The 22,545-nt window shown below is 36.9% G+C and overlaps 1 protein-coding gene across 1 annotated transcript in view; it reads right to left on the bottom strand.

Annotated features, from left to right (window-relative positions):
* Pdgfc (platelet derived growth factor C) overlaps nt 1-22,545 on the bottom strand; it is a 160,019-nt gene that overhangs the window by 64,425 nt on the left and 73,049 nt on the right. The window contains exon 2 of the mRNA XM_055596690.1: nt 1,844-2,039. Coding sequence (XP_055452665.1) covers nt 1,844-2,039 — 196 coding nt within the window. The remainder of the gene's footprint in view (nt 1-1,843; nt 2,040-22,545) is intronic.

The raw sequence follows: 22,545 nt of genomic DNA, 5'->3' as shown, positions 1-22,545 counted from the left end.
CCCTCTTCTATATGTCCATCATGATATGGGTGTCCCTCAGGCCTCCCTCTACTGACCTAAATTAGGGCTTCTCAAGTCACTGGGGTAAACCCCAGACTCTTTGCGTGTTTCACAAGATTTGGAATTCTTATTCACAACAAAAATATGTAAATGGGAACCCAGAAACATGAGTTTTAAGTTGTGCTGATGTACAGAGTTTGCATCAGCTTCCAGGCACCTGTTCTCTCTGCTCACATCCACGATACTCTCTAGACTGCAGGGCTGAATTCCAGCCAGCTTGGGACAGCTCCTCTATCTGTCTGAGTGCCCTAGACTCAGAAAGAGAAACAGGTAGAACAAATGTGTAGAAAGGATGCAGATGCTACAGCTAAAGATATTTCATGTGTACTGAAATATGCATTTGTTACGTGTGACAGTTAGAAACTTCTCTTTTAACTTGCACATCAAAGAAGACACAAGGAATCCAGCAAAGACCATCAAGTAACATATTTGCATAATGCACAAATGGCACTGAAATGAAAATTCTTTTTTCCATTATTATTATTATTAATAATAATAATAATTATTATTATTATTAATTACAATTCATTCACTTTGTATCCCAGCTGTAGCCCTCTCCCTCATCACCTCCTGGTTGCACCCTCCCTCCCTCTTCTCTCCTTATGTCACTCCCCTAGTCCATTGATAGAGGAGGACTTCCTTCCCTACTGTCTGACCCTTGCCTATCAGATCTCATTGGGACTGGCTGGATGCTCTTTCTCTGTGGCCTCATGAAGCCACCTGATAAAAGAGCAGCCAACCAAGTTCATGTTGGTGACTGCCCTTGCTCCTCCTACTAGAGAATCCCCAAGGAGACTGAACAATTCTTAAGACCACCGAACCTTCACAAGCATATCCACAAGGGATTGAGAGTGTACCTTTGGTCTAAGCTATAGTAGATCTTCTGTGTGGGTAAAATATTCCAGCTGACTGGGTCTTGAATGCTGCTGGGACCATGATGCATCCCTATTCTGCATTCTTCTCCTGAATATCAAATTCTGACCTCCAGACTGTATGCTTTCCTCCTAATGAGACTTGGGCCTCTTTATTCTGCATGCATATAGTTAGGTATCAGTGTGTCATTTAAATAATTTAAACCTTCAGATACAGCTTTTGTTTGTGCATGTGTGTGTGTGTGCATGGTACATGTATGTGTGACTTGTGGGTATACATGTATGTGCATGTCTGTGAAGGCTAAAAGTTGATACAGTGTCTCTTGCACAGTTGCTTCTCGACTGTAATATTTTGAGACAGGCTCACTTTGATTGGACCTGGCGGATACATACACTGGCTAGAGAGTTCCAACGTTCAGTCTCTGTCCACTACAGCCTGAGATTATACAGGAGCTCCACGGGTGCTAGAGATCTGAAGCCACGCTGGCATGGCAAGGCTGGCCCCTGAGCCATCATTCCCGCTCTCTTCAAATACGTTTGCTATCTCACAGCTTTGGCTTTGAGGAAGCTCAAACATAAGATTAATACTAATGGGGATTCAGACTGTGTGGTATAGAAACAATCTTTACCTAGCTTTTACTCTCTATTTCCTATTATAAGCAGTTGTACCCAGACACACTTTAGAAAAAGTATTCCAGAACTGTGTATAGGAAGATAGAAAGTGATCACTGCGTATGTGCATGTATGAGCGTTCTAATTTTTAAGAAGACATTAGGTGAAACAAAATTTGAATGTTTGTAAAGAGATGAGCCATAAACAAAACAACGATTCCATTTGAAATCATATTGCTGAAGCAACCTGAAAAGAGCAGTGTTACAGACACTCTGCTGGACTCCCACTATGTCACTTACTTGCATATATCATCTTCTGGGTCTTCCAGCCCAAATCTCTCATCAAATGTCAGCTGGATCCGCACATTTTCATCTGCTGCAACTAGTCTCCACACCAGCACTGTATTCCTCGGGTAAGTGTGAGGAAACTTCGGGCTGTGGATGCTCCCGTTAGCAGATATCGTGACAACTCGCTCATGCCGGGGGTCTTGCACTCCTAAAGCAAGGGCACAGGGACAGAGAAACAGTTAGAGCAGATGTTTCCAAAACCACAGGCTTCAAAAACACCAGCTACTTTTATTATTCACATTTCATTTCAGGTGTTGAAGTCAAGCATGCCTTCTGTAATATAAATCAAGCATTTTTTTCCAAAATGTATCAAAAAATTTAAGCTATGTATTTTCTACTGTAAGGAAAATAGGAAATCAGACTTTTTATATCTAGTTACTGTAGTCTGGCACAATAATGCCCAGCATTCGGGGAGGCAAAGGCAGGTAGATCTCTGTGAGTTTGAGTCCAGCCTGGTCTACAAAGTGAGTCCAGGACAGCCAAGGCCACACAGAGAAACTCTGCCTCAAAAAAGCAAAAATAAATAAATAAGTAAGTAAATCTAGTTATTGAAGTATAAATTAAAAACATTTTGGACTCTAATAAGAGTTTGATACAATTCTATAGTTTTCTAACATTGTAATTTTTTTTTTTTGAGACAAGATCTCATGTAGCCATGCTATCCCAACACTCAATATGGAGCTGGGGAAGAACTCCTGATCATCCAGTGTCCATTTTACAAGTGTTGGGATTATAGGTTTGATGCATTAAGCCCAACAATATAATTACATTTAAAAAATTCAAAAAGCAATTCATTTCCTAAATCATACAATGATTGCATGGCTCGCTAGAGTGAATTTATATCAGTTTGCACTAATTTTGTTTATGAGAAAATATGAACTACTTGGAGAAAAGAAATGTGAGACTAAATAAGCTGAAGGGAACACTCTAGGAAGAGGACATCAGCACCTCTCACATCTGATGGAGCAACAGCAGACAACAACATGAACATGGAGAGCTTTCTGTCTGCTCTAATTCCTGGTGCCTTAGACACTGAGCCAACACAATAATATCAATAAGAACTTATCACTCAAGTTGCTATCAAGCTGTGTCCCACATAAGCTTAGAATTTCTCAGAGCTGGAATTGCTAAATGTCCCCAAGTCTTACATGACCATCCAAAACTGTGGTTCTCAGCCTGTGGGTTGTGACCTCTTTGGGGTTACATTTCAGGTAAACTGCACATCAGATATTTACATTACAATCCTAACAGTATCAAAATTAAGGTTACAAAGTAGGACTGAAAATAATTTTACGGTCTGGGTCACCACAACATGAAAAACTGTATTTATATGGTCGCAGCATGAAGAAAGTTGAGAACCACTTTTCCAAAGTAAAATGAGAGCAAGGGCCTTGGTTTTTGTTACAAGAGAATTTGTGTTTTTGTAAAGACAGCAAAATATAACCATCCTTGCAGCACTTCTCAGTACCTTAGTTTGGTTTGGTTTTTATTTATTATTTATTATTTTTATTTTAGTTTTGATTTTGGTTATTTCTAGTTAGTTTTATTATTTAGGATAGGAATTATTATTTGTACTTTTTACAATGTAATTATATTGTTGGGTTTGATGCCTCAAACCTATAATCCCAACACTTGGAAAATGGACACTGGATGATCAGGAGTTCTTCCCAGCTCCATAGGGAGTGGCGGGATAGCATGGGTTACACGGAATCCTGTCTCCAAAAAATAAAAATAACAGTGATGGAAATAATAGAATTATAACAAACTCATTGAGTTGTTTTAGTTATTTTACTATACATTTTGAATTTTAAAACTAACTTTGGAATCAAGCTTCATTTTAGTTATCATAAATTTAACCCAAAACTGAGTTTTGGTTATTTTACCATAAGTTTAAGCCAAAACTTAGTTTTAGTAATTTTACCATAACCTTATTTTGTAACTGGAAGGTATTGAAAGCAAACGCCTTTCCACTGCCCACAGAATCAAATACAGACTTAGTAGAGTGGGCTAGGTCTGATGAGAACCTGAGCAAACACTGTTGCTCAGGGCTTGCACTAGCCAAACAAAGAAGTGAGAATTAACACCGACATCTCTATGCTACTAAATTTACGTCAGTTTTCTGTGCACTGTTAGAAAACTAACAAGCATTCTTTTGTACACAAAACAGCTTGAATTGCAGAGATTTCTTTTTGCCCCCAATTTTCAACAGGTGTTACAGGAATTGCATAAAAGTTGTCTTTAAAGCTTATGTTACTAAAACTAAGCTGATAAAACAAAATTTAAGAAAAATGAATTTTCAAAGAAATAAAGGTGATAAAAGGGAATATTATCAAGGTGAAAGAGCAACATGTTTCATCCTTACACTACCCACAGTGAATTTTGCATGGAACGTAGGACTTTTAAGTTAAACAAGTCAATGTCCCATTTCTTCTCCATGTAAGGATACCCCTTATCACCATAACACACAGAGCTGTATGAAGAGCATTAGGAAGGGAGAACCGCTGATCTAGACCAAAACTGTTCACTACTGAAATATTAGAATTCTATTTCCATATACACAGTCAAAAGTTCATGACTAAAGTACATATTTTAGCTTTCTGTTTACATTTTTTTTCACCTTTAAAATTCATGATTTCATCAAACATTATTTGAAGACAAAAAAACTAGCTTCTGATCGTGGTAATAGAAATCGTAAATTTTCACTTAAGTTTAAATTGCAGCTTCCAAATTTTACTTCATAATGTGAGGTGAATGAGCTATGCCACCAAACGTGTGTGATGTGCAGGTGATAATCAATGTTTTGTGTAAATCTCAAGCAACCAGGTCCATAATCAAAAAAAGAAAAAAGGGAAGAAAGGGTGGGCACAACAGCAGGCATTACATTTTACCAAATTAAGACCATACTACAGTTATGTGGTTTGTACAGCCATCATTCCAAAAGTACAACTTTGCTAGGAATGTACACATAAAGCAAGTAAGTACACAGCCCTGTACAGAGTATGTGCCTAGTTTAATAAACATTTGCTTTGTTCATAACCAGTGACCAACACACCCCAAATACCAATAAAACACATGCTTGTAGTTAAATGACTCAGCTACTAACATAAAATCTTGCAACGTGTAGGAAATAACAAATCTTGCATATCTTAGACAAAAGGAAAAACATAAAAGCAGTGTTGTTTTCAAGAATAATTATAACCATGTCATATTATCTGGCCCAAATGCTCTTAAAGGAACAGCATTAAAAACTAAAATGAGGCCAGGTGGTGGTGGCACACATCTTTAATTCCAGCACTTGGGAGGCAGAGGCAGGTAGTTCTCATGGTTTGAGGCCAGCATGGTCTAAAGAGCAAGTTCCAGGACAGTCAGTGCTATGCAGAGAAACCTTGTCTCAAACATCAATAAAACAAACAAACAAACAAAAAGGCCCAAAACTAAAATGAGTCAAAAAACAGGAAAAAAAGGAAAGAGTGGAGATTAACAGTGTAAGCACCGTAAAACTGCCAGCTACACAGATGCTGAAGCAACTCAGTTCTTCAGACATTAAACTGGTTTAATATTCAAATCAAAGAAATTCCTTATCTGCTATGCATTACACATTATTGATTCTTTTAAAGACACATATACTATGGTTTACAGAGACTAGCAGAGCAGGAAAATCATAAAATCAACGAAAATATATTTCAACAAGCATTATTGATAAAAAATATCACTTAAATGGTTTATTAAAAATTTATAACTCCTGAGAAGATTCCTGTCCTTTTGTCCCAAACATACTCCTGAGAGTTTGGATTCCAAGACTCTGCTGCCATGCCAGGTCTGATAATTTAACATTTTACCCTGATATTAGCAAAAAAGAACTGTAGGAACTAAAGTGTGGTAAATAGAATCTGGCTCTGTCTATGAACTCTAGCACGTTCCGTGTCTGTCTGGCAGAATGAAGGCACTTGTCAGCAAGTGTCACCGCCCAGAGGCTGGCAGCCTTCACAGCCTGGAAGACTTCATGGCCGGTGGGATGTGCAATGTGCTTGCTTCCAAGTACATGTTATTTTTAAATGTTCAAAAACATTTTTTTATGAAACAGATCATCTCTAGCTAATCCTTATTTAGCAAGCTCATGTACTCACTAGTCTCCATTGCCTGTCTTTTTGACAGTGTGTTTATTTATCTATTATTTTGCCCTACTATCATCCTTCCTTATCTTCATAGTGATAGTTTGTTTACATGGCTAATTAACAAATTTCATTTTAGTAATAGTGGGAATCCTATGACATACAACATGGATGTTTGTATATGTATTCATTAAGTCTAAGAACAAGAGTTTTTCTAGAAAAATCAAAGTGTTGTCACCCTCTCTTTAATTGATTCTTCAGAGAAAAGGCAAACTTGAACGTCACAGCAAAACAAATATCTTCTATTAATTCTGTCTATATAAAATATACCCACAAGCATTTTTGATGTCTTACATTCTGAGTAAAAATAAATGAATAAGATAATACACAAGACAGAAAACCTGGGTTTTACCTTTTGCTTTACTTTTTTTTAAATACAATTTTTTATTTATTACAATTGATTTACTTTGTATCCCAGTTGTGGCCCCACCCTTGTTCACTCCCAATCCCTCCCTCCCTCCCTCATCTCCTCCCATACTCCTTCCCCAATCCACAGATTGTGGAAGACCTCCTCCCCTTCCATCTGACCCTAGCCTATCAGGTCTCATCAGGACTAGCTGCCTTGTCTTCCTCTGTGGAGACAGGAGCTTCACAAGGAGAACATCAGAACCAGAAAATCTGGGCCTAGGGGTCTTTCCTGAGAATGATATTAAACCATGGACCATGCATGGAGATGACATGGACCCCTGCACAGAGGTAGCCCGTGGCAGCTCAGTCTCCAAATGGGCTCCCTACTAAGGGGAGCAGGGGTTGTCTCTAACATGAACTCAGTGACTGACTTTACTGTTTTGTTGTTGTTGTTATTTTAACTATTGTTTTACAAAAATTTCCTGTGTCTTCATCACCATAGCAGAATAGGACAAAGATAATCAACAAGACTGGTGCTATCTATCACAATTTACAAGTGAGGAAAAAAGTGCCTTGTAACAGAGTGAAAGAAGAGGCATACACTATATTTAGCGTATGAAAAATTAATATAATGATTTAAGATATGCCCAGTTAAGGTCCTTGGACTTATTCTAGCTGATTCTCTTTTGTTCCCTCTACACAATGTAAACAACCAAAAGATCTATCCAGCAATCTTGAGACTAAGAAACTAAGCAAGAGCCCCGTCCCCTTAACATGGTAATTAGCAGGTCTAACTTAGTATTGTCCTAGGCAACATGACTAATGTTCAGCCATCAAAACCCACCGCAGATACCACCTTCCTGCAGCACACTCACTGTTTCACGCTGTCTGGATAAGCTACCGGTCTTTTGATGGAAGGGTGCTCAGAATTTATCAATGAAAACAACAAAATAATCATCATTCAAAACATATTCATGGAAAATGAAAGTTAATGAATTAGTTCATGCAGTTATAAATATTCAAAGTTTTCTTAGGTTAAGCTATGCATTATAAAAGGCCCTACTGCCGGCTCATCAATCACTTGGCATTTAGCTTTCTTATGAACCTTAACTGAAGACCAAATTAAAGCAGATTTAGCCACTTACATACAAGTTTGTTGACCTTACAGGTTTTACATTTTGGAAATAAATAATAAAGTATTCTATAAGCAGGATTTGAGATGGTAAAGTACATTGATAACTGAACAACAGTGACATTTGCTTTCAGTCCACCAGTAATCCTACATAATGATTCCAGGAAAAGGAAATAAAGTTACACTGGGAAGTAACTGCCCTTCAAAGCTGAGTTTACACAAAATGTGCTCAGGAACACCTTAATATTCTGCAGTCGGACAGCACTGCCTCTACACCCACTTTACTGCAACAAGTCTTGTCTGCCTTTAACTGAAGAGGAAACGCAAAACAACACAAAACTATAAATGTGATGATTTCAAGAGAAACTAGGACCATATAAGGATAATAAAATGTATATAATTTGGTGGAAAATTGGGTATTTAAGCTATATTTCTTTAGAGATGTATATTTTAATGACAGTAAAGTACCCAATTACACTGAGCTATTTTATCACAGCTTATAATATTTTACCACTTAAAAGTCTATGAGAGAAAAGTGAATATATGTAAATACAGAAGTTTCCTTCATTGTAGAACTAGCCATTGTCAGTTTCTTCGGCAACAGATATCTTTGCAGCAATATATTTTTAAATATAGTCAAAGATTAAAACATAGGAGTCCTAAAATAACGAGGAAAGGACTGGAGTCCACAAAAAAAAAAAAAAAAGAATTGCATCCCAAAGAGCAACTAAATCTGATTTTACCCAGTCCACCAGAATGTCCATCTGTGAAGGGCATTTTACTCTGATGCTCTGGTTATCACTCATCCTTTGATCATTATTGAAAAACCTGTATCTTCTAATCTCAGGAAGACTTTGTGGCTATTTCTGCCTGGTTGACAATGTTAGATTCTGCTGGAAGATGTGAGATCACTCTTAGTGATATTATTACTGTGTATGTTAGGCTAATCTCTCAGCCAACAAATGGACCAGCTGCATTCATGACCTCCCAGGAAACAAGCAGACTTGTTTGAACAGAGCACTTCCTTGAAATTCTTGTCTTTGCAGTCTAATTCCAAAGTTGAAAAGATGATCCATTCTTATTCTTTATAAATTTAAATGTATCGCTTTAAAGAAATGGAACCCTTCCAGAAGACAGTGAACAGATGTGGTGAGCAAATCTGAAGGAGTATAGACAAAAAGAGAGGGGATAGGAAAATCTTTGACCCACACTTAATTTAGTAGCATTAACTGTAATAGTACCAATTATCTTAACAAATGGCTGTTACTCCCAATCTCAAGTTGAGATAAAGCTTTGTAAAGAAAGCTATATACAACATAACGCCAAAAACAGCTATTCTTAACACTTTAAATACATATGGAGGTCTGTGTAGATCTCTTTTTGTAAACCACACAAACCATCAACTATTTATTTTATTGCAGCTACATTTTATAGCAGTATATATTATATAGTGCAGTTTCATTACAGTGACGTAATCTTTGTAACAGCCAGCCAACACAATTCCACAAAGGTTTCATGGGGTAACAAAATAACAATTTTTATTCTAATTTTTTCTCTCTCTCTCCCGTCCCCCTAATGCACAGGCACACACATGCAAAACACTGATATAAATATGTACTAAGACTGATTTGTTTAATTAACTAGGAAGTTTAATCCAGTTCCTTCTCCACAGGAGAATACTAATAAATAAAGGCTGGGAAAAGACCCTATGAAACAGCAGAGTGAAAAATGTATACCCCAGAAAGAAACATGCTTACATTCTCTCCAAATCTTCACATTTCAAATGATTAATTCCAGATAAAATTCTATGTAGCATAACAGAGAGTCTACAGAGGGAGAATACACTATATGCTCGTATATAATGACCGGAAGGCAGTACTCAATCTTTGACAGAGAAACTCAGAAGCGCTCAGATATAAAAGACTGTCACGATGAACGAAAGCCTTTGTGTCTACATCTGTTCATTTTGAAGGACTAGCCAAGAGCACTATATCACCTAAACTTCTCTGACTCCATGATGGCTCATTACAGCAACCTTCAATGCTGGAAAGTACAATAGAGTATGTGACAGAAATGCGTACAAACTCTGAGGAAATAAAAACATACATTTGGCTTACCTTTTAATGTTCTTTCTCGTCTTTTCTATGCCAGTCCAGATGCTGGGGTATAGTTCCTCCCTGCCAGTAGATGGAGATAGTAAAATTGAGTCTTGGTGACTTCAAATCCTAATCTAGGTGGTTCAGAATTTTCAACTTGGGATTTTGGAATTGAAAAAAAAAATAATTGAATAATTGGAAAACACAGTTTGTAGAAATGTATGAGTCAGTCAAATTAACTTTTGTTTGTGGACGTTAGTACTAATTGTTATAGGAGAGGGTCTTGGCTGGCATAGAAAAATATAAGAAAGAACATTATTTGGTAGGTTGCATAACCTAGACATTTCAGTACTCTCAAAACTTGCTCATTCACTCATCTAATACTTATATTTACTCAGATATATTACTGCTCAGATGTTTAGTGTAAAATATTTAGTTAATATTTTAATAAGCCTGTTAAGTTATTCTTTCCCTTCCACCTTCCCCCAGAAACTGAATTTGTTTAAGATTCACATGGTTATTTCTGACATGATTCTCAGGCCCCTAAGTATTTAAAGTAGTCTCCATTGTAGGCAGGAGTAGGCTGTTCTTCCAACCAATAAAGGGGCCTTGGAGTAAAAAACCACTTTGCCAATGATTAAAACTGGTTTTGTACTATTTTGTTTCAAATCTACATATCCTCTCACAATTATTCACAGAGAAATTAATAACCCCAAAATGTCATCATTTGTAGAGTTTAGATTGATTAGCTTTAACAGAACAAGAGGAGCCAAAGAACAAGGAACATGGTTTTGTTTAAAACCTGCATTCTTGAGACCAAACTCAAAGGGACAAAACCTAAAAGTTTGTGCTTGTTGGCAAAGATTTATGGGAAGACCATGGACATTGTCACCTTCAAAAGCTAATGAGGGACTCCTGGATGATAACAAGGACGCTAACTGAAGGATAGTCTAAACGAATGATGAAATCGTTGGTCCTCCTTTTCACATTCAGTATGGATACCCATTGAACCCACTGGGAAAGGATGTCAGTCCTCCTCGTGTCCCAAGCAGGGCATACGTCCCGATGTTCCTTGTGAACATGGACAGTGACACGATTTTAATAGAGCATGTTGTGGGAAAACAGCATTATACAATTAATCAAAGGAAAAGAAAACACAAATTTCTTTTAAAATAGCATGACTAAAATGAAAGCATATTTTTACAGAGTTACCTCATCACTCTTCTCTAATAAGAACACTATTTTTAATAGTCTCATGATTTTTGAGTTGCAAAAGTATTTTCCAGTGAGGATAATAACCTTAAATGCTAAATATATCAAGCATAGTTTTCTTATCAAAATAGAGTTATGTTTCCCAACGTGGATGGCCATGACAGTTTTTGTCTAAATGAAAAGTTTATTTTTCTCTATTTTAATTTTAATGTGTGTGTGATACTTGCAAATGTATACATGTAGATGGACTTGTCACTGCAAGCACGAAGAGGCCACGGGAGAATGCCAAATATCCTGCTGTGGTTTCTTCTCTAGAAATAATGTCTCATGTGGAACCCTGTGCTAAACTGAAACCACTATGAACCAGTCTCCAATTCTACCCCAACTCCTATTACCTCAGTAATAGGCATGTGTACAACTATACCCAGCTTTTTATGTGAGTTTTGGACATTTGAGCTTGAGTCTTTATACTTGCACAGCAAATGCTCTTATATGCTGATACATCTCCAGGGCCCAAACCAGTACATTTTTAAAAATAAGAGAGCAACAGTACCACAGACCACAGATATAAACCATAAAATGGCTCTAGAAAACTTAACTATATGGTGACCTTAATAATGAAAGACAGCATTAATCTTCAAGCCAAAACAATCTGATAAAATGGCTATCAACTCCCTTCCCACCATATCATAGTACTCCAAGAGATAATGACACACATCATGTCTACAAGGAACAGTGGCACTTACATTCTACTTGAGATAATTAAGAGGGTGACACCCTTTCATGGTGTGTTCAGTAGATATAAGAAAGGGAGGATAATGATTTTATCATTACATTGGTATTAAATTCAAGATCCTGATGAAGGTAGGTTTTCTTATTTGCATCTTATTCATTTCATCATGTTGAGTAGAACTTTTTCTTTGTTTTAACAAATTTGGTAATATCTGTATAGTTATAGTATTTTACTCAATCACGTTAAAACAGTAACAACCAAGTGACCCCATAACATTCTCTGTGTGATTGCTTATATTAAAATTCTGATCTGGAGATGTTAGTACCAGTCCCTACTGATTTGCTAAATTCTAGAGTCCTTTCATACCGTACACTCGACATTAATTCCACCTCTGATAGTAAAGATTATTCTGGAACTTATATTCTTTCAAAAATGTCAAATTTCAGAGCTTGCTTAGAGGGTGTTGAAAGAACAAGTATTGGAGCAATAAGTGTTTAATTATTTCATTTAAGAATGTGACTTTTTCAACAATCTCAAAAAGACTCCGCATTTTGCTTTTTGTTGTTGTTGTTCTTTTTGTTTACCACTGAGTCACCCAAAGCTCATCATAGCGCTTTGTAGAGGCAGACAATAAGTCTGTGTACATTGACTGGGTGTCTAAGAAAATGCCATCTGCAAGCACACCGACAAAGAAAATTCAGTCGGTCAAAAGGATGACATAGGAATTGATTATGGACTTTGATACCTGAAAGTTGTTTTAGTGAAGTGTTTTATATTTCAGCTTAAGTACAATTGACATATGAAATGAACATATGAAATGACTGAATGCCACGTATCCTGCTCGATAGCCTTTACAATGACTGAAAAATCTGTTCCTGCAGAAACACTTGTATCAACCAATGTTTGGAAATAGAGTCCTGTGCTCTTCAGGTTAGATTATAAAGCTTTCAAGACATAAAAAGCATCACATTCTGAAATCAAAAGTCACACATTTATTTTTAAAATGAAGTATATGCTCTCGGCCAGACTTGGAGTAAGGTCCTTAAAAGTCCATCACTCCAAAATTCCAAAATCAAAATGTATTGTAGACAGGCGGATGTTTATATTTTTCTGTGCCTGATGAAGCATGAATCGTGGTATTGAGGAGTGATTTAAGCTTTGTGATAGGACAAATACTGAAAAATCACCACCATTGTAAAGTGCTTGCCTGCAGGATGATCTAGAGAAAGGAACGCAGCAGGGTTCAGAAGCTTTGAGACAGCTATGTACCCAAACACAAACTTCTACTGAATGCTTGAAATCATTATTGCTACTGTTCTCAAAATCATCCTTCAAAATCCCTCCAGTATGTCAAACTTCTGAACCAAGTCCATAGAAAAGAAAGGCCATATTTAAATTCTTAGACCAAGAGCTTGAGAAAGTTTTGAGATTTATAAACATATGGGTGCTCATACCAGAAAAGTATACATCTAATTACATATTCTAATAGTTTTCACACAAAAGCATGTAGAGTTTGAAGTAAATCCTCAGAAGCCACCCTTTAAACTTTTATTGGCTAAATAGAAGTAAAGAATCATTTCTCTAAAAATAACACTGTCACTATAATGCAAAGCCAATGAATTCCTCATATTAAGATGAGAACAGTAAGAAACATTTGAATCATTTGGGTTTTGTAGTTCCAGAGATGGGACACTACCTTTGTGCATGGTGGGTATGCATTCTACCTATAACCAAAACTCCCAATCCTTGAAAAAAAGAGAAGAGATGGGAGGGTCAACCTTTTGTGTAGAATTGATACGATTTCACGTATTCCCAATCAGCTGTCTGGAAATGTATTTAATACTCTGTCTGGAATGAAAATGTATCTTCAATACATAATTTAATACAATCTAAGAAAAGAAGCTGAATCCAGTTGGTAACAAGTTGCATATGAAAAATTAGCTTTCTTCCCTGGAGTTTCACCTCTTATACCAATCACTCTTAAGGCCAGGCCCCATGCTCAAGAGTAGCCAACCAAAAGTACTTCAGTGGCAGTTTTAGAGACAAGTCTTTTGTGTATATTTTATGGGTTTTGTTTTTCTGTGTTTACAGGATTTCTGTGTTTGTGTTACAGCATTTATATGTGTGTCTTGTGTTTTCTCTTAGCTTTCTTTTATTCAGTTTGTTTATTTTGTATTATTCTGTTTTTTTTAATTTTGTATCATTTTATACTATTTTTAGATGCCTATTTGTATTCTAATGAGGCAGACAAAAAGGGTATGGATTTGGGTGGATGAGGAAGTTCAGAGGACCTGGGAGATGTATCAAAAATTTATTTTCAATTTACAAAACTGAAAAGAAAAACTAAGAAGTTTTTATAGTCACCAATTTAAAAAACTATCCATGGGTCTGTAAGATGGCTCAGCCGTTCAGAACATTTGCTGCTGTTGGAGAAGACCCATTTCCCATATTACAGGTTACAATTGTCTATATCTCCAGTTCCAAGGGATCCAACACTCTGTTCTGGCCTCCATCAGCACTGGGTATGCATATGAAACACAGGCATATGCGCAGGCAAAACACCAACAAAAATAAAATAAAATAAAAATGTTTAAATACTGTCCAGGTTGAGGGAGCCCTGAGTTCCATCCTAAGCAGCCCGTTCTCCTCCAAAACCTATGTTTTCAGAAGAAAGTAAAAAGGTCTGTCATAAAAAATAATGATGCTAATGTTCGATTTCAAAATAAATAACACTATAGTGGGAAGTTCACTTCTTATGCCTGTATTCCAACAAGAATATATATAAATATATATACATTATATATATACATATATAATATATAATACATAATATATAATATACATATATTATATATAATATATAAGAATATATATGTATATATATTCTTGTTGGAATATGTATGTACACATTAGCTAATTATTCTCCAATCTGAAGCAAAACATGGCATTAATGTTAGTATAAACTAAAAAGTAAGCAATGAACAACACAACCTCACTGACTGTTTGTATGATTGTTTTCTATCAATAAGCTGCCAAATGCAAATTAAGAAACAACAATTGGAAAGGCTAACCATTAGGTGGCTTTATTTTCCTGTCTTGTGTGCCTCTACTTTGCATTTCTTTTTTACTGTAGCATTCTGTTGATTAAGTTCCTTCTAAGAATATTACTACCTCTTCCCCAAGCTTTCCTCAATTGCTCTTTCCATAATCCCTAATCCCTAGTGATCTCAAACCCTTCCTAGACTTAAACAAATACTGCCTCTAAGCACAGGTGCCTTGAATCTGCATTAAAAGCTCAGGGCCCTTCCCTAAGTCACAAAGTCACAGTCACAAATGCAGTTCCATCGTTAGATTGTCCACACCCACATCAGACTCACGAACAATTTATGAGCTCTACTCCTTCTAAACTTCCTCATCCCCGAAGTAGGACTCACCGTTTCACCAGCAGGCCCCTTAAATGTCTCCCTGTTCATGTATGGCAGTGTTTCCGCTGACCATGGTTGAGATAATGTTTAAGTGCAACAGTGCTTAGCACACATTTTAGTTGTTTCTGCAGCTGTGTTCAACAGGAATTATTATGCTTGCTCAGACAGTAATACTCCTTTTCCTTGATGTAAGATTAATGTTTCAGCCTCCTAAAGAGTTTGTTGCTTTTAGGAAACATTGCAGTTTATAGCAGTTAGGCATATCTGTTAGTTTAAAAATATCTGTAAAGAGTAATCTCATATTCCAAAATAATCAATTTAAGAAGAAAAAAAATTTCAACACGTAGGCCTATTCATGTCTGTACTCATTCAACTAAAGGAGTAAATAGGTCACCAGTACTACTTAGCTATCAAGAGAGCTTGGCACCAGAGCTAATGAACTAATTTGATACCAGGAACCCATGCAGAAGAAGGAGAAAATTGACTTCTCATAAATTCTTTCTTTTCCAAATGTGTGCCATTGGCATTAGAGTACAGATGCACACAAAACGCACACACACACACACACACACACACACACACAAAAAAAAAAAAAAAAACATATAGGCACACACATACATACAGACAGGCAGACAGAATGACAGAAGTACAAACAGACAAAAAACTTCTTTAATGGAGTAAATAATTTTAGTATGGGCCTAGTTTTAAACTAACATGTTCTTCAACCTTTGTTAACATTTTATTCACTGATACCCAAAAGTTTTACTTAATATAGGCAAGTTATGATTCTTTATTTCTAATTTGAGAAAATATGTCATTTATGATACTAAAAAGTCATTCATATCTCACCTCTTAATGTTTTGTTTCTGTTTATTATGAATTGTGTGTGATGCTGGAGAGCTAAGATTCTAAAGACCATTCACTGTACATTTCAGACTTGCCACTCTAGCCCCTATCATATTTCTTTGGAAAAACACACTGCAGTTTCTAATGGGTGTTATTAATAGCTTAGTTAACATTGGTCCTTTGTTCTTCTCTCTTCTCTTCCTGAATCCAGAATCTCAAATATATTAAACAAATACTCTACCATTACTCAATTCAAACATTTACTGATCTAGTTCCCCAAAATTCTCCAAGAAACTCATAGTAATTATGTTTATCTCATAAAACTATTTGGGAAAATTTATGTACCTATTTTATTAAATTTACCCATCAGTAAACATGGCTTCCCTCTCTCCACTTGCCCTGACTTTCTCTGTCCTTTCTCTTTTAACATTAGGTGACTAACTGTGAATACAGACACTGAAAATTAAGGGGCCTAACATAAAACTGCCAATAATAACCAATGAGCAGTGGCTACTTGCTGGATCCCTGTCAACTGAAAACTTGCTCATGCCACACTGGAACACTATTTAAAGCCAAATCAATCCCAGGTAGGAAATAAAAACAATGGGCAAATGCAACTTAGCCACTGTTGGCTCCCTCAGCAATCACCTGATAACATATTCTAAACACTGGCTTCCTCTCCCTAACTTATAGATATTAATTTTAGGTTAAGTCATAGCGACCACCTTAATAGTTCTGGAGCTACCATTAGCTTCAAAATATTCCCAGACCTGATCTTAGCAGACAGCAAAACTAGTTAGATCGATGGGATCTTTTTTTTATTGTTTCTATCATAGACTTTATTGTCACATCAAGTCAAGATTTTAAGATTCTGAGTATGGAGACATCTCTAATTATCTTGTTCAACAGACTGGGCTTCATGGTCTTCTCTCCAGATGCACAGTCCTTAAAGGCAAGGTATACAGTTTACTTTGTATATTGCTAAATCCCCAGCAATTATAAGACTGTAAGGATTACATAAAACGTGTTTAATTCATAGATTCATGTTTATATAATTGCATGGTTTACATGTATGTAGTCAGACTTTTCCAGAACAGCTTATGAATTTTTAATTCTCTTATCTGGTAAAGAAACCAAAGATGGACCATGAATGAGGTCCACATTCACAAAAATGACCATCCTCCTTAGCCATGTCTCCTCCCATTCATCTGTACCTGCACTTCTTTTTACATGTTTACTGGCCTATAATAAACGTGGTGTTTTCTGTTATTCTTAGGATGAGGTTTTCCCTTTCTCTAACTCAAATCTTTTTTTTTTTTTTTTTTTTTTTTCTTTTTAGTTACATTTTGTTAACTCCGTGTCCCAGCTGTATCCTGCTCCCTCATTCCCTCCCCAACCCCACACTCCCTCCCTGGTCTCCTCCCTGCCCCTTTCCAAGTCCCCTGATAGGGGAGGACCTCCTCCCCTTTCATCTGTCCCTGTTTTATCAGGTATCTTCAGGGCTGGCTGCAAAGTCCTCCTCTGTGGCCTAACTGCTCCTCCCCTGGGGGGAGGTGTCAAACAGCCTGCCCTTGAGATCCTGTTAGAAATAGTCCGTGTCCCCCTTACTTTGGAAAACTACTTGGTTACTGAGCTACCACAGGCCACATCCGAGCAGAAGTTCTAGGTTATATCCATAGATGGTCCTTGGTTGAGTTTCAGTCTCAGAAAAGACCCTGTGCCCAGATATATTTGGTCCTTGTAGAGCTCCTATCCTTTCCATATCAAACTAACTTCCCTTCTTTCAATATTTATCACCCTGCACAAAACTAAAGTCCAAGTGGATCAAGGACCTCAACATAAAACCAGATACTCTAAATCAGCTGGAAAAAAAAGTGGGAAACAGCCTAGAACTCATTGGCACAGGAGACAACTTCCTGAACAGAACACCAACAGCACAGGCTCTAAGAGCAACAATCAATAAATGGGACCTCATGAAACTGAAAAGCTTCTGTAAAGCAAAAGACACTGTCATCAAAACAAATAGACAGCCTACAGATTGGGAAAGAATCTTCACCAACCCTTTATCTGACAGAGGGCTAATATCAAGTATATATAAAGAACTAAAGAAGCAGAAAAGCAACAAACCAAGTAATCCAATTAAAAAATGGGGAACAGAGCTAAACAGAGAATTCTCGAAAGAGGAACATCGAATGGCAGAGAAACACTTGAAGAAATGCTCAACCTCATTAGCCATTAGGGAAATGCAAATCAAAACGACCCTGAGATTTCACCTTACACCCATCAGAATGGCCAAGATAAAAAACTCAAGTGATAGCACATGCTGGAGAGGTTGTGGAGAAAAGGGAACCCTCCTCCATTGCTGGTGGGAATGTAAACTGGTTCAACCACTCTGGAAGTCAATCTGGCGCTTTCTCAGACAACTAGGAGTAGTGTTACCTCAAGACCCAGCTATACCACTCCTAGGTATATACCCAAAATTTGCTCAAGTACACAACAAGGACATTTGTTCAACCATGTTCATAGCAGCTTTATTTGTAATAGCCAGAACTTGGAAACAACCCAGATGTCCATCAACGGAGGAATGGATACAGAAATTGTGGTATTTTTACACAATGGAATACTACTCAGCAATCAAAAAGGAGGAAATCATGAAATTTGCAGGCAAGTGGTGGGATCTAGAAAAGATCATTCTGAGTGAAGTATCCCAGAAGGAGAAAGACAAACTTGGTATATACTCGCTTATATAGACCTACAAGACATGATAAACATAATGAAATCTACACACCTACAGAAGATAATCAAGAAAGTGGACACAGGCGAAGGTGATTAATCCTCATTTAGAAAGACAAATGGGATGTGCCTTGAACTTATGACAGGAGTCTACCACAAAAGGCATCTGAAAGACTCTACCTAGCAGTGTTTCAAAGCAGACACTAAGACTCAACCAAACCCTCGGCAGAGTGCAGGGAATCTAACTCAAATCTTTTATCACTATGCCTCTCATAGGAATTTCTTTAAAAATTAAGCTCCTGGTGCTTTAGAATAGACAGTGTATCCCAGTGTTACAAAGGTTTAAGGCCTTGTCTTGAATGAAAGAAGAGCAAACAGGATAGTGTCTAGTATTTCTAAGACGTTTCCTTTGAGGAATACAACATTCTGTGAAATGTGTTCTCTAGAGACTTGAACTAGACACTAACCCTGCTATGCTTCAGTGGCTTATATTTTCCTGTCTTATAAGCAAATTGATATTATAAACTCACTTCAAGAAGATTGCTAATTCAAACATTTAGAAAATCAAGAATCAACTAAGTGCCCCAAAAGAATGTTCAGTCTCACACAGCTGGTACAAAAACAACCTGAAGATGAAGAGTTCCTTTTTAATACAAAGCCATTTCCTAAGACTAACTGAGGGGCTCTCCACCTCATTGTTGACACAGTAATCCAAAGGTTAAGCTGATTTTAGTAGAATATATTTACCATGCATTAGGTTTTTGTTATGTGACCAAAAAATATAATGTATGGTATAATGGTTGGAAAGTTTGAAGAAATTATACAAAGGCTGTTAAATTGAAATAATAACAATAATAATAGTATATTGAATGCAGAAAGGTACAAATGTTAAAGTTCCCATGGTGGGAAATCCTGAAGGCAAACAGGACCACTGCACATACAGGATCATTTTTACATACGGCGTCTGGCAAGGAAGCAGAGTGAGAAAAAACAGTATGTGTCTTAGAGCTCAGACTGATGAGCTGCCCTTGTAGGCACAGCTGTGTCTTCTTTTAGCAGCTTTGAAAATAGGGATTGACCCAACTTACAATGGGACCTGCATAAGAAACTTCTGGCAAACATCAGCAGCAAAGTATTTTCCTGGCAAATCCTTCTGATCAAGAAAATAAAGGCTTAATGACAGGAAATCAATGGATCTAACTAAAACGTCCATGTGTTGTTCTGAGGGTTTGACCAAGGAGAAGAAAGGCTGCAGGTACAGCCTAAAGTTAAAGGGAATGAACAAGTGGACTGACGGACAAGGGAAGCTCTGGAGGGTTCCCCTCTGTTACCACTCTCAGCCTGGTCAAAGCCTTTGGTAATTTTTACTCAGTATGCATATTTTTATATGAGTTTCTTAACACATGGATTAAATACAAAGTGTTCCTAAAACACTTCTGAGTAAATGAAAATCAGTTAAGATATGTTTTATAAAATTATTTATTATTCTGAATCACTTTTGCTCTCTGACTAAATTTTTGTTATGTGACCAAAACCAAACAAATAAATAAACAAAAAAATTGCTTATGTATGATGAAATAATTGAAAAGTTCAATATATATACTAACATATATATGCGCAAAGGTCACATTATGTTAAAAAATAACAATAGAAGCTCACAGCCTGGCTGGGGACTCCTGCTTCAGCTCCCTGAGCCCTGGGATTACAGACATGCACAGCCACGCTCAGTTAACACGGCTTCCTAAAGAGAATGTGCTCCTGACAAAACAAACAAACAAACAAACAAACAAAAACCTGCTTGTAAAATTCAGCCTAGACCTTAAATTGAGTACTTTAAGTCAACATTTCAGACTGAGTTGAATCTTTGAGTGATACATGGGTAACAAGGATTTCCAACAATAAACTTTAGGCCAGCCTTCACGCTTGCGTACAGGAAAACAAGTCTAAATACGCTTTCTCATAATTTAAGAAAGAATAGGGTTTTTTAAGTTCCCAAGAATTCAATGGCAAATACTGTAAAATGATAACTTAATATTAATAAAGTAATATCTTGTTTATAAAGAGAAACCTCTTAATTAAAATGCTGGGCACAGAGAAGTGGCCTACCTCTCATTTACCACTATGGATAAAGTATAGTATCATTATGTGCTCAGACTGAATCATGACAGTTACAATTGCTCCCAATTTTTTTGCTTGTTTATTTTATATGTCACAATATAGTAGTAAAATGAAAATTATGTACATGTGTACACACACATTTCTGCACAGTTGCATGCACATATGTACATACTCACACAACAATAAACTTGAATGGTTTACCCAGCAATGGAGGAATCAAAACAAGGCTAGATCTTCAAATCCTAATATCTGATTAAAAACTTGTTGTTTCTAACACATCCGTCAGCAAATATTGCCAATACACTTCACCCGGGATACCTTGTTGACTCAAGACTTCAAAGGACTAGTAAGTCTGTTGTGTTGCACAAAGCCTGGAATACAGAGCACAGGGTGATCTCATCCCATCTGAATGCCCAAGGCACAGCTTTCAGACTCGCATTGTGCTAGGGAAGCTTGTCAGTCTGACTGTACTCTAATTGCCGGATGTGTTTAGGTTTTCACCCTTTTTAATAGAGCTGGAAATAACTTAAGGCTACAAAACAAACCTTAATATATATTGTTTTTAATGCTCCTGTGACTGCTACTGGGTCCATCATTGCAACTTGATCTTACACAAAAAAAACCTCTTAATTATAGTCATTTTAGAAATGAATTTCCCTTTGAGGCTTCTCTTAGGACTTACTGCAGTGAAAGAACGCACACACATGATGGTGAGTGCATGGTGAGATTTAAAATATGTAAAACACATACTGTTTATTACAAACCCTGCTCTTCAGGGAAGTGTTTTTCAAATAGCATTTTCAATCAGTAGATCATTAGCTACTGAATTTCATGTAAGGGAAAGTTTGACAATAGCACTGAGCTCCTACCTAAAGTGGCTATGACAGGCAACATCCTTTCAGGCTCTGACTGTGGACATTATATAACATATAAGATGATGTGCTTGTTAAGCATTGATGACTTACTTTATAGATAATAAATGTATATAGATTCTATTGGCATTGTAAATAATACATAAGAAGATGCCCAAGCTAACCGTTGATAATCCACTATATGTGTGTGTACTTTTTTCTGTAGACATTTTCCTTATCTTTCTGTAAGTCTATTTAAGAGTTGGGGAGAGAGCACCGCTGTTTAGAGCCTTTAACTGCCCTTCCATAGGATCTAAGTTCAGTGCCCAGCACACACAGTGGGCAGATCACAGCGTCCTATAGCTGTTGATCCAGAGAATCCAACACCTCTGGTCTCTGAGGACACTTGCACTCACATCTGTATAGCCCCACAGAGACAAATACATACTCACATGATTAAAAGTACAGCAAGTGTTCAGCCGGGCGCAGTGGTGCATGACTGTAATGGCAACCCTCAGGGAGGCAGAGGCAGGCAGATCTCTGTGAGTTCGAGACCAGCCTGCTCTACAAAGCAAGTCCAGGACAGCCAAGATTACACAGAGAAGCCCTATCTCGAAAAAACAAACAAAACAAGACAAAAAACAAACAAACAGTAAAATAGGTCTTTGAAAGAATAATAACGGTTCGGTTCCTCATTGCAAGGATAGATTCTTGGTGAGCGACAACACAAGCAGATGTGATTTGGGTGGAAGGTGTGAAGGTATGTTACTCATTTATGAGGATGGAACCATGGCTAATGTGTCCACCATTTTAGTTCACAAGTCTTTAACATATTATGCTCATAACAGCATGTTCTGAAAGTTTAGAACTTATGGATCTTGTCACTTAGAAAAGTGAAAAGGAAAAGAAGGAAGGAAAGAAAGGCAGGAAGAAAAGAAAGAAAGAAAGAAAGAAAGAAAGAAAGAAAGAAAGAAAGAAAGAAAGAAAG

Source organism: Psammomys obesus, unplaced genomic scaffold (assembly GCF_907164565.1).
Source record: "Psammomys obesus unplaced genomic scaffold, mPsaObe1.curated_primary_1811, whole genome shotgun sequence".
In the NCBI taxonomy this organism is placed as follows: Eukaryota; Metazoa; Chordata; class Mammalia; order Rodentia; family Muridae; genus Psammomys; species Psammomys obesus.
The sequence above is the reverse complement of the archived record's forward strand: the minus strand, read 5'-3'. Positions and strand labels throughout refer to the sequence as shown.